General features: G+C 45.1%; 2 protein-coding genes across 3 annotated transcripts in view; both read right to left on the bottom strand.

Annotated features, from left to right (window-relative positions):
* The window catches only part of LOC135530926 (B-cell receptor CD22-like), an 18,828-nt gene extending 5,380 nt beyond the window's left edge, over positions 1-13,448 (bottom strand). Inside the window, exons 1-7 of one of the 2 annotated variants that reach the window (XM_064959093.1) lie at positions 13,421-13,448; positions 13,155-13,204; positions 2,322-2,399; positions 1,711-2,055; positions 1,329-1,547; positions 817-1,176; positions 464-682 (exon numbers count right to left, since the gene is read on the bottom strand). In XM_064959093.1, coding sequence (XP_064815165.1) covers positions 464-682; positions 817-1,176; positions 1,329-1,547; positions 1,711-2,055; positions 2,322-2,376 — 1,198 coding nt within the window. In that variant the 5' untranslated portion in view covers positions 2,377-2,399; positions 13,155-13,204; positions 13,421-13,448. Of the gene's footprint in view, positions 1-463; positions 683-816; positions 1,177-1,328; positions 1,548-1,710; positions 2,056-2,321; positions 2,400-10,794; positions 10,982-13,154; positions 13,205-13,420 lie in introns of those variants that run through there. The other variant, XM_064959092.1, reaches the window with a different exon arrangement.
* The window catches only part of LOC135530928 (B-cell receptor CD22-like), a 35,686-nt gene that overhangs the window by 6,766 nt on the left and 15,037 nt on the right, over positions 1-13,883 (bottom strand). The window lies entirely within an intron of this gene.

The raw sequence follows: 13,883 nt of genomic DNA, 5'->3' as shown, positions 1-13,883 counted from the left end.
CCACAACATTTACCCAAGAAGAGGCAAACAAAATAAAACCCTCCAGTTGTAACACATTCTGACTAACGAGTGACACCAATCAGGGCACCTCACCTCCAAGAATCAATGAAAACAACAACACAACAATGTTTAAATCATATGCTGTGAAAGTAACCAGGAAGTGACTATCATTCAGCTTTGTAGTTTTTAAACTTTAGTAGTTATTTTTCATGGGTCTTCAGTGCTCAAAAAAAGTAGTGCAATGGTGTACAGGCTCAACAACATAATGAAAGGTATTTGGTAGAAGTAAATTCATCCATTGACTGCATTTTCATGAATTTGATTATATATCTTGAAGCCCATTCAACACTGCGTGGCAAAGCATACAGAACTAAAGCAGAAGTGGACGTCACATTCACAGCAAATTCAATAATGATTGACTGACAACCTGAAACAAATGTTGTATGTAAAAGTCCACACTTACACTTTGCAGGAGAGAGGAGATTCTCATGGCCTTTTACAGCACAGGAGTAACTGTCTGCATCACTAAAGGAGTCTGAGTCCAGGCTGGAAGTGTCCTCCTTTACTTTGAGTCCATTCTTGTACCAGATGTAGGTGGGGTTGTCAGTCAGAGTACAGGTGGTGATACAGGTCAGTGTCCTCTTCCCTGCCTCTGTGGCAGGAGTCACCTTCACCTGCAGGTCTGAATACAGAGTCAATGACAATAACATCATTAAACCAATAGTGTATTATGGATAAAAACATGTATAATGAAACATCTAATAGAAATGTATGTATTAACATGATCCTGTATGTATTAACATGATCCAGTGTTACCTGTGACAGTCAGAGTTGTTCCAGGGAAGCTGTGTCCCCATCTTGATGTCTGTGTGTTGAATATGAACTTGTACTCAGCAGAGTCCTCCTCTCTCAGATCTGTGATTCTCAGGGTGGAGCGACCTCTCTCCTTCTCTCCAACATACTCCACACGACCTGCATACCCTGGGTCTGTGGTTAGGTCCTCAGGCATCAACTCATCCCTCCACCTGTCACTCTGTTTGGGACTAAACCAGAGTGATGATTTGACTGTATCATAACCACTGAAATAAGTACAGGATATGTCTACTGTTGACCCCTTCAAGGCACAGATTGTCCTCTTGGTGTAAGTCACTCTGTTGCAGTCCTGACCCTGGACACCTGCAATATAATGGAATCACATAAGTACATTATACAGTATTTTCAGATATTTTCATAAAAGCCCCATCAAATTATACAGTGAGACCAAAAGGACGTAGTACAAACATTCTGTATACTTGCTGTATTAGATTCCATATTAGATTCACACTCACACACTGCAGGAGAGTGGAGATCCTCATGGCCTTTTACAGCACAGGAGTAACTGTCTCCATAGTTACTGGAGACTGGGTCTTTGTACTGGGGGGAGGTGCTCTCATCTAGATGTTGTCCGTTCTTGTACCAGATGTAGGTGGGGTTGTCAGTCAGAGTACAGGTGGTGATACAGGTCAGTGTCTTATCCTGATGTCCACCAGTCACCTTCACCTGAAGACCTGGAGAAAAAACAATATCACTGTAAATCCCTTTATCACTGACTTATCACTCTAATACAAAGATGGAAGAAATCCTATGTTATACAGACATAAACACAAACCAAGACATTTATCCTGAACTAAATGGAATTCAACAGTTGAACTATATTGAATGTTACTGTACCTGTGACAGACAGAGTGACTCCAGGATCACCAGTATATCTCCATGTTCCAGTCTGATCTGTAAATCTGAATTTGTACGTAGCTGAGTCACTCTCTCTCAGGTCTGTGATTGTCAGGGTGTGACCATTCTCTTTATCCTTACGGTAAGTCACACGTCTTTTGTAGTCTGGGTCATCACTCAGACTTACAGGACCAACAGCATCATATTTGTTGAACCAGTAGGTTGTTGTGACTGTATGACCTCTGGGATATGTGTAAGAGCAGGTCAGCTCCACTGTTGACCCCTTCAAGGTACAGATACTCTGAGTGGTGTATGTCACACTCCAGCCATCCTGACCCAGTACCACTGAAACACAGTCACACAACACAATGGTATCAGAATTAAGCCAAGGCCATTTGTCTCACACTGAAAGTAGGGTTTGTTCACATGTTGTTGCTGTAGTTGCTGAGTGTGAATGGAAACTGTAGAAAAGCATCACTCAATGAGGTGTGAAAGATAACTATTTAAAGTGAAGTGGCGATGCCTAACAGAACACACCATGATTCTTATCCTTTTAGAAATGTCTGTAGATTGTTAAACAGAGCAACTAAAACATAAGAATGAGACCATACCTGCTACAGACCAGAGAAAGACCCCCAACACACTTCCTGCTGTTCTCAAGGCCATTGTTGCATCTCCCACCCTGCAGTCTTAGAAACAAAAACAACAACTCACTCTATAGCTGGTGAATAAATCCACTTGATACATAAAACTCTAAATGGGGCACAGGGCCTCATTACTGAAAATGAACCAGACTCATATTGTATTGTGTTGTATTGTGCTCTATGGTTGTCTATCTGAATATTGTCTGTATGTAATGTGTGTGATGTGTTGCATGTCTGTCTACATCTGTCTATTTAAGATGACTTGATGCATGATTCAAAATCTATTTCCTAATGGATACAATAAAGTCATCGTCATCATCAACAACAAAAACAACAACCACATATTGTCACGGCTTTCGTTGTGGGAAGGAGGAGCAGACCAAAATGCAGCGTAGTTGTGATTCATTTTATTTAATAAGGAAACTATACACGATAAACTAACAAACGTCCGAAAACCGAACATCCCTATCTGGTGCAAAACACAGAGACAGGAACAATCACCCACAAACACACAGTGAAACCCAGGCTACCTAAATATGGTTCCCAATCAGAGACAACGACTAACACCTGCCTCTGATTGAGAACCATATCAGGCCAGACATAGAAATAGACAAACAAGACATCCAACATAGAATGCCCACTCAGATCACACCCTGACCAACCAAAACATAGAAACATACAAATAAACTATGGTCAGGGTGTGACACATATTGAACAGATCTGTATTACTGTAAACACATATTTCTACATTGATTATTCAGAAGCTGTTTTATTCTCAGAAACCCAAATATAGGAGGATAAATGTTCCATCTTTTACGGTCCGTCAAGCTGTACAGCAGCCTAAAGACTGACCACCAGGTTGAATGATAACTGCTATCACCAAGCTGTACAGCAGCCTAAAGACTGACCACCAGGTTGAATGATAGCTGCTATCACCAAGCTGTACAGCAGCCTAAAGACTGACCACCAGGTTGAATGATAGCTGCTATCACCAAGCTGTACAGCAGCCTAAAGACTGACCACCAGGTTGAATGATAACTGCTATCACCAAGCTGTACAGCAGCCTAAAGACTGACCACCAGGTTGAATGATAGCTGCTATCACCAAGCTGTACAGCAGCCTAAAGACTGACCACCAGGTTGAATGATAGCTGCTATCACCAAGCTGTACAGCAGCCTAAAGACTGACCACCAGGTTGAATGATAGCTGCTATCACCAAGCTGTACAGCAGCCTAAAGACTGACCACCAGGTTTAATGATAACTGCTATCACCAAGCTGTACAGCAGCCTAAAGACTGACCACCAGGTTGAATGATAGCTGCTATCACCAAGCTGTACAGCAGCCTAAAGACTGACCACCAGGTTGAATGATAGCTGCTATCACCAAGCTGTACAGCAGCCTAAAGACTGACCACCAGGTTGAATGATAGCTGCTATCACCAAGCTGTGAGGATAAACAGCAAGTGACTCACACACACACTTTTCTTTAAGGGGGTAGCTCATCTTCAATATTGCAGATTGTGGCTTCCATCATTGTAATTGTCTGAATCATTTCCAATTCCCTATTTATAACTTGTAAATATTTAAAATATATATCAAATATAAATACATATATACATTATATTTAATATATATTAATATATATACAGTATATATCATATATGTCATAAACTCAGCAAAAAAAGACAAGTCCCTTTTTCAGGACCCTGTCTTGCAAAAATATTTTGTAAAATGCTAATAACTTCACAGATCTTCATTGTAAAGGGTTTAAACACTGTTTCCCATGCTTGTTCAATGAACCATAAACAATTAATCAACATGCACCTGCAGAACGGTCGTTAAGACACTAACAGCTTACATACTATCGGCAATTAAGGTCACAGTTATGAAAACTTCGGACACTAAAGAGGCCTTTCTACTGACTCTGAAAAACACCAAAAGAAAGATGCCCAGGGTCCCTGCTCCTCCTCGTGAACTTGCCTTAGGCATGCTGCAAGGAGGCATGAGGACTGCAGATGTGGCCAGGGCAATAAATTGCAATGTCCGTACTGTGAGACGCCTAAGACAGCGCTACAGGAAGACAGGGTGGACAGCTGATCATCCTCGCAGTGGCAGACCACGTGTAACAACACCTGCACAGGATCGGTACAACCGAACATCACAAAAAGTAGTACACTATTTAGGAAATAGGGTGCCATTTGGTACACACCCACTGTTGGCCATTGTGTTTAGTACTGGTACCTAATAATAATGTCCTCAATAATGTTGGGTGGACTATTTTGTGTTCTTTATGCTAGTCTTAACTTTTTTAGTTCTTAATGTCTCTGCCATCATTTCCTTTGGCCGAAACAGCTTCTAAACATCAGAACAGTGATCACTAAACTTGATTTGGATGAACATTTCTACTTCAACAGGTCTGCAACTTTGGACATTCTGCTTACTCCGGACCAGACCCTGATCCCCGGCAACAGAGAGTCAAGCGAGCAGGCATACTGACGAGATTACGTCGGTCATCAAATAGAACCCCAAATAGACCAAGAAACTGGAAGAGCTCGAGACTATCCTGTCAACAGGACCTGAATAACTGTATTATATGTTGCTCCTTCTTTTCAACCTCACCTGTGCTCCTCCTTTTGAACCTCACCTGTGCAACTAGGGGCAGCAAAACTGAAGTTCACCTATACTCTACACATGCATAAAAAGCCCTCCCTTTGGCAAATCAGACCATATCTTTATCCTCCTGCTTCCTGCCTACAAGCAAAAGCAAACAGGATGTACCAGAGACACGCTCAATACAGAAGTGATCCGATCAGGTGGATGCTCAGCTACAGGACTGTTTCACTTGCACAGACTGGAATATGTTCCGGGATTCATCCAATAACATGGAGGAATTGATCACGTCATTCACCACTTCATTAATAAGTTTATCTCTGACATGGTCACCACAGTGACCTACAGACGTACCAACCAGAAGCCATGGATTACAGGCAACATCTGCACAGAGCTAAAGGCTAGAGCTTCCGCTTTCAAGGAACGGGACACTAATCCGGACCCTTAAAGAAATTCTGCTATGACCTCCGATGAGCAATCAAACCGGAAACGCGTCAATACAGTGTGTAGACTTAGAGTGATTATCTTAATTTACCGAGGTTAGCTAGCCAGCTATTTGTCGTCCTTAACGTAGGAGTCACTGCTAGCTAGCTAGCCAACAGCTAGCCAACGTCTTCCGAATTGAACTTCAACAACCCGGTCAACATTCCGCCTCGCTCCACAGGTAGTATCACATTTTCATTTCACTTCATTACAGTACAACGGTTTGATTTGTTTGATCGTAGCTAGCTAGCTACTTAGCCGTCTTTGTATCTAAGACAATTGTGTAGTAGCGATTTTCTAGGTTAGCTAGCCAGCTATTGTCGTTCTTTTAACGTAACGTTACGTAATCAACACTGCTAGCTAGCCAGCTAGCCCCCGAATAGCAGCACTGTAGAAACTATTACACTCGACGGAACGACTTGATTAGTGTAGTGTCAACAACGTAGCCACTGCCAGCTAGCCTACTCCAGCAGTACTGTATCATTTCAATCATTTTAGTCAATAAGATTCTTGCTACGTAAGCTTAACGTTCTGAACATTCGATAAGTGTAGTCCACTTGTCATTCCAATCTCCTTTGCATTAGCGTAGCCTCTTCTGTAGCCTGTCAACTATGTGTCTATCTATCCCTGTTCTCTCCTCTCTGCACAGACCATACAAACGCTCCACACCGCGTGGCCGCGGCCACCCTAATCTGGTGGTCCCAGCGCGCACGACCCACGTGGAGTTCCAGGTCTCCGGTAGCCTCTGGAACTGCCGATCTGCGGCCAACAAGGCAGAGTTCATCTCAGCCTATGCCTCCCTCCAGTCCCTCGACTTCTTGGCACTGACGGAAACATGGATCACCACAGACAACACTGCTACTCCTACTGCTCTCTCTTCGTCCGCCCACGTGTTCTCGCACACCCCGAGAGCTTCTGGTCAGCGGGGTGGTGGCACCGGGATCCTCATCTCTCCCAAGTGGTCATTCTCTCTTTCTCCCCTTACCCATCTGTCTATCGCCTCCTTTGAATTCCATGCTGTCACAGTTACCAGCCCTTTCAAGCTTAACATCCTTATCATTTATTGCCCTCCAGGTTCCCTCGGAGAGTTCATCAATGAGCTTGATGCCTTGATAAGCTCCTTTCCTGAGGACGGCTCACCTCTCACAGTCCTGGGCGACTTTAACCTCCCCACGTCTACCTTTGACTCATTCCTCTCTGCCTCCTTCTTTCCACTCCTCTCCTCTTTTGACCTCACCCTCTCACCTTCCCCCCTACTCACAAGGCAGGCAATACGCTCGACCTCATCTTTACTAGATGCTGTTCTTCCACTAACCTCATTGCAACTCCCCTCCAAGTCTCCGACCACTACCTTGTATCCTTTTCCCTCTCGCTCTCATCCAACACTTCCCACACTGCCCCTACTCGGATGGTATCGCGCCGTCCCAACCTTCGCTCTCTCTCCCCCGCTACTCTCTCCTCTTCCATCCTATCATCTCTTCCCTCTGCTCATACCTTCTCCAACCTATCTCCTGATTCTGCCTCCTCAACCCTCCTCTCTTCCCTTTCTGCATCCTTTGACTCTCTATGTCCCCTATCCTCCAGGCCGGCTCGGTCCTCCCCTCCCGCTCCGTGGCTCGACGACTCACTGCGAGCTCACAGAACAGTGCTCCGGGCAGCCGAGCGGAAATGGAGGAAAACTCGCCTCCCTGCGGACCTGGCATCCTTTCACTCCCTCCTCTCTACATTTTCCTCCTCTGTCTCTGCTGCTAAAGCCACTTTCTTCCACTCTAAATTCCAAGCATCTGCCTCTAACCCTAGGAAGCTCTTTGCCACCTTCTCCTCCCTCCTGAATCCTCCTCCCCCTCCCCCTCCTCCCTCTCTGCAGATGACTTCGTCAACCATTTTGAAAAGAAGGTCGACGACATCCGATCCTCGTTTGCTAAGTCAAACGACACCGCTGGTTCTGCTCACACTGCCCTACCCTGTGCTCTGACCTCTTTCTCCCCTCTCTCCAGATGAAATCTCGCTTCTTGTGACGGCCAGCCGCCCAACAACCTGCCCGCTTGACCCTATCCCCTCCTCTCTTCTCCAGACCATTTCCGGAGACCTTCTCCCTTACCTCACCTCGCTCATCAACTCATCCCTGACCGCTGGCTACGTCCCTTCCGTCTTCAAGAGAGCGAGAGTTGCACCCCTTCTGAAAAAACCTACACTCGATCCCTCCGATGTCAACAACTACAGACCAGTATCCCTTCTTTCTTTTCTCTCCAAAACTCTTGAACGTGCCGTCCTTGGCCAGCTCTCCCGCTATCTCTCTCAGAATGACCTTCTTGATCCAAATCAGTCAGGTTTCAAGACTAGTCATTCAACTGAGACTGCTCTTCTCTGTATCACGGAGGCGCTCCGCACTGCTAAAGCTAACTCTCTCTCCTCTGCTCTCATCCTTCTAGACCTATCGGCTGCCTTCGACACTGTGAACCATCAGATCCTCCTCTCCACCCTCTCCGAGTTGGGCATCTCCCGGCGCGGCCCACGCTTGGATTGCGTCCTACCTGACAGGTCGCTCCTACCAGGTGGCGTGGCGAGAATCTGTCTCCTCGCCACGCGCTCTCACCACTGGTGTCCCCCAGGGCTCTGTTCTAGGCCCTCTCCTATTCTCGCTATACACCAAGTCACTTGGCTCTGTCATAACCTCACATGGTCTCTCCTATCATTGCTATGCAGACGACACACAATTAATCTTCTCCTTTCCCCCTTCTGATGACCAGGTGGCGAATCGCATCTCTGCATGTCTGGCAGACATATCAGTGTGGATGACGGATCACCACCTCAAGCTGAACCTCGGCAAGACGGAGCTGCTCTTCCTCCCGGGGAAGGACTGCCCGTTCCATGATCTCGCCATCACGGTTGACAACTCCATTGTTTCCTCCTCCCAGAGCGCTAAGAACCTTGGCGTGATCCTGGACAACACCCTGTCGTTCTCAACTAACATCAAGGCGGTGGCCCGTTCCTGTAGGTTCATGCTCTACAACATCCGCAGAGTACGCCCCTGCCTCACACAGGAAGCGGCGCAGGTCCTAATCCAGGCACTTGTCATCTCCCGTCTGGATTACTGCAACTCGCTGTTGGCTGGGCTCCCTGCCTGTGCCATCAAACCCCTACAACTCATCCAGAACACCGCAGCCCGTCTGGTGTTCAACCTTCCCAAGTTCTCTCACGTCACCCCGCTCCTCCGCTCTCTCCACTGGCTTCCAGTTGAAGCTCGCATCCGCTACAAGACCATGGTGCTTGCCTACGGAGCTGTGAGGGGAACGGCACCGCAGTACCTCCAGGCTCTGATCAGGCCCTACACCCAAACAAGGGCACTGCGTTCATCCACCTCTGGCCTGCTCGCCTCCCTACCACTGAGGAAGTACAGTTCCCGCTCAGCCCAGTCAAAACTGTTCGCTGCTCTGGCCCCCCAATGGTGGAACAAACTCCCTCACGACGCCAGGACAGCGGAGTCAATCACCACCTTCCGGAGACACCTGAAACCCCACCTCTTCAAGGAATACCTAGGATAGGATAAGTAATCCTTCTCACCCCCCCCTCCCCTTAATGATTTAGATGCACTATTGTAAAGTGGCTGTTCCACTGGATGTCAGAAGGTGAATTCACCAATTTGTAAGTCGCTCTGGATAAGAGCGTCTGCTAAATGACTTAAATGTAAATGTAAATACAGGACGAAGGCTGAATCCTACTCTGCTGGCTCCGAAGAGAGAAGCATCTGGCTGGGCTTGCAAGCTATCATGGATTACAAAGGGGAATCCAGCCGCGAGCTGCCCAGTTACACAAGTCCACCAGACGAACTACAGTAAGTTACTTCTATGCTCGCTTAGTCTATTATCTATCCTGATGCCTAGTCACTTTACCCCTCCCTATGGGACAGCAGGTAGCCTAGCGGTTAAGAGCGTTGTGCCAGTAAAGGTTGCTGTTTTGACTTCCTGAACTGGCAAAAGCAGTAAATTCTGCAGTTCTGCCCTTGAGCAAGGCAGTTAACCCACAACAACAACTGCTCCCGGGCGACGATTACGTCCATTTATACAGCCCCACGCACCTCTCTGATTCAGAGGGGTTGAATTAAATGTAGAAGACACATTTCAGTTGAATGCATTCAGTTGTGCAACTGACTAGGTATCCCCATTTCCCTTATATGTATGTACACAAACACCTCATTACCTCGTAGCCCTGCACATCGACTCTGTACTGTGAAACAGATGTTATTTTTACTCGTTATTGATATTCGTTAATCACTCTGTATTTATTCCTTGTGTCACTATTTCCCCCAAAACATTTATACAGTGTAAGTATTCAGACCCCTTTACCTATTTCGACGTTTTGTTACATTCCAGCCTTATTCTAAAATGGAATAAATAAACTATTTCCTCATCATTCTACACACGATACACCATAAAGACAAAGCAAAAACATTATTTTTTTTACACAAGTATTCATAACCTTTGTTATGAGATTCGAAATTGAGCTCAGGTGTGTCATGTTTCCATTGATCGTCCTTAAAATGTGATTGGAGTCCACCTGTGGTAAATTCCTGTCTATATAAGGTCCCACAGTTGACTATGCATGTCAGAGAAAAAAACAAGCCATGACGGCGAAGGAATTGTCTGTAGAGGTCCGAGACAGGATTGGGTCTAGGCAAAGATTTGGGGAAGGGTACAAAACATGTCTGCAGCATTGAAGGTCCCCAAGAACACAGTGGCCTCCATCATTCTCTGCAGCACTCCACCAATCAGGCCTTTATTGTAGAGTGGCCAGTTGGAAGTCAGATGACAGCCAGCTTGAACTTTGTCCACAGGCACCCAAATGAGATCAGTCAGGTTTGAGGGAAAGATGAAAAGACTAGAGAGAGATCCTGGATGAAAACCTGCTCCTGTCACGCCCTGGTCAAAATATATTATGTTTATTCTCCATTTATTCGTTCAGGCCAGGGTGTGACATGGGTTATTGTGGTGTGTTTTTGTCTTGGGGTTTTGTGGGATGTCTAGCGTTAGTCTATGGCTGCCTGAGGCGGTTCTCAATCAGAGTCAGGTGATTATCGTTGTCTCTGATTGGGAACCATATTTAGACAGCCATATTCTTTGTGTGTTTCGTGGGTGATTGTCCTTAGTGTCCTTGTTCCTGTATCTGTGTTAGTTTACACTAGTATAGGCTGTTTCGGTTTTCGGTACGTTCTTTGTTTTGTAGTGTTTGTATTTAGATTTGTGTTACATTTTTGTTCATTAAACATGGATCGCAATCTACACGCTGCATTTTGGTCCGACTCTCCTTCACCGCATGAAAACCGTTACAGCTCCAGATCGCTCAGCACCTCTCAACAGGACAACGACCCTAAGCACACAGCCAAGACAACGCAGGAGTGGCTTCGGGACAAGTCTCTAAATGTCCTTCAGTGGCCCAGCCAGAGGCAGGACAAACCCGATCGAACATCTCTGGAGAAACCTGAAAATAGCTGTGCAGCGATGCTCCCCATCCAACCTGACAGAGCTTGAGAGGATCTGTAGAGAAGAATGAGAGAAACTCCCCAAATTCAAGTTTGCTAAGCTTGTTGCATCATACCCAAGAGGACTCAAGGCTGTTATCGCTGACAAGGTGCTTCAGAAGAAAAAAAGGAAAGGACCCGACACGTTAGTCAGCATTTCAATCCACCGTCACTGTGTCTCATGTTAACACTACTCCTAAACACAACCCACCATCACTGTCTCATGTTAATACTACTCCTAAACACAACCCACCATCACTGTCTCATGTTAATACTACTCCTAAACACAACTCACCATCACTGTCTCATGTTTATACTACTCCTAAACACAACCCACCATCACTGTCTCATGTTAACACTACTCCTAAACACAACCCACCATCACTGTCTCATGTTAATACTACTCCTAAACACAACCCACCATCACTGTCTCATGTTAATACTACTCCTAAACACAACTCACCATCACTGTCTCATGTTTATACTACTCCTAAACACAACCCACCATCACTGTCTCATGTTAATACTACTCCTAAACACAACCCACTGTCACTGTCTCATGTTAATACTACTCCTAAACACAACCCACCATCACTGTCTCATGTTAATACTACTCCTAAACACAACCCACCATCACTGTCTCATGTTAATACTACTCCTAAACACAACCCACCATCACTGTCTCATGTTAATACTACTCCTAAACACAACCCACCATCACTGTCTCATGTTAATACTACTCCTAAACACAACCCACCATCACTGTCTCATGTTAACACTACTCCTAAACACAACCCACCATCACTGTCTCATGTTAATACTACTCCTAAACACAACCCACCATCACTGTCTCATGTTAATACTACTCCTAAACACAACTCACCATCACTGTCTCATGTTTATACTACTCCTAAACACAACCCACCATCACTGTCTCATGTTAATACTACTCCTAAACACAACCCACTGTCACTGTCTCATGTTAACACTACTCCTAAACACAACCCACCATCACTGTCTCATGTTAACACTACTCCTAAACACAACCCACCATCACTGTCTCATGTTAATACTACTCCTAAACACAACCCACCATCACTGTCTCATGTTAATACTACTCCTAAACACAACTCACCATCACTGTCTCATGTTTATACTACTCCTAAACACAACCCACCATCACTGTCTCATGTTAATACTACTCCTAAACACAACCCACTGTCACTGTCTCATGTTAATACTACTCCTAAACACAACCCACTGTCACTGTCTCATGTTAATACTACTCCTACACACAACCCACCATCACTGTGTCTCATGTTAATACTACTCCTACACACAACCCACCATCACTGTGTCTCATGTTAATACTACTCCTACACACAACCCACCATCACTGTGTCTCATGTTAATACTACTCCTACACACAACCAACCATCACTGTGTCTCATGTTAATACTACTCCTAAAGCTCTTACTAAGAATCCACTTAATCACTCTTACTGTCACGCTTTAGGCCATTTTCAAAATGTATTGCCTTCAGAGCTCTTAAAACAGCATGCACAATCTTTATGTGAAACCACATGTACAATGTACATCCCATCTTTTTATAGCATACAATAGATCTGTGTATTTGTCAAGGGTGCAAATAATTTTGGTCATGACTCTGTATCCAACAATCAGATTAATATGTAAAAATAAACGTACACTCACTCACACACACACACACACACACACACACACACACACACACACACACACACACACACACACACACACACACACACACACACACGCACACACACACAAACACATCATTGACCCTGTTATACTGTGGCAGTGAACATGACCCTATTGAATGGAGATCTGGGTATTACTGGTATACTCTACTGATCATGTTTTAAACATGTAAATGAATAAACTGAACTAAACTAAACACATGAAACCCCAGTCCAGGGTCAGTATTCACAATGTGTATCAGAGTAGGAGAGCTGATCTGGGATCAGTTTAGCCTTTTAGATCATAATTATATGGATCATCTGAGACACTTTATGAATACAGGCCCTGATGTAACAACCAAAACACAGTTCAATATAAACCAACAAGTACAAAGATACAGGCAGTCATGTGATGTTTGGCTAAAAACAACAAAAGTAAACCATATTTCAAGATATTGTCAAGTGTACTTACAGAGTGAAGTGAAGAGGAGAGGTCTTGAACAGTCAGTCAACTTACTGTCACTGAATGGAAACAAGAAGTAGTTTACTGTAAGTATTAGTAGAAGCAGGCGTAGCCTATGTGTGAGTTCTGTGGTTGACACATTTTAAAGTAGCCTAGTCAGGTCATTAACATGCAGGAACAGCATGTCACATAAGGGATGTTACTGTATCTGAATAGAAAATGGTCTAAAGTCAGAATACTGAAGTTGCATTTCTTTATTTGAGGAGTGGACCTACATGTTTTACAAGAGACACGATGTGACCCATTCCCATCACTCCTCATCAGCTGGTACTGAAGGTTCCAGGAGTCCTGAGGGGAGGAGATATCCACTACTGGAATCATCATGGGAGGAGATGTCCACTACCGGAATCCTCATGGGAGGAGATGTCCACTACTGGAATCCTCATGGGAGGAGATGTCCACTACTGGAATCCTCATGGGAGGAGATATCCACTACTGGAATCATCATGGGAGGAGATGTCCACTACTGGAATCATCATGGGAGGAGATGTCCACTACTGGAATCCTCATGGGAGGAGATGTCCACCAGCGGAATCCTCATGGGAGGAGATGTCCACTACTGGGGTCCTGAGTGGAGGAGATGTCCACTACTGGAATCCTCATGGGAGGAGATGTCCATCACTGGAGTTATGAGAGGAGGAGAGGTCCACTGGAGTCACAAGGGTAGGAGAGGTCCAC

The sequence above is a fragment of the Oncorhynchus masou genome, unplaced genomic scaffold (genome assembly GCF_036934945.1).
Source record: "Oncorhynchus masou masou isolate Uvic2021 unplaced genomic scaffold, UVic_Omas_1.1 unplaced_scaffold_1461, whole genome shotgun sequence".
Taxonomy (NCBI): domain Eukaryota; kingdom Metazoa; phylum Chordata; class Actinopteri; order Salmoniformes; family Salmonidae; genus Oncorhynchus; species Oncorhynchus masou.
The sequence above is the reverse complement of the archived record's forward strand: the minus strand, read 5'-3'. Positions and strand labels throughout refer to the sequence as shown.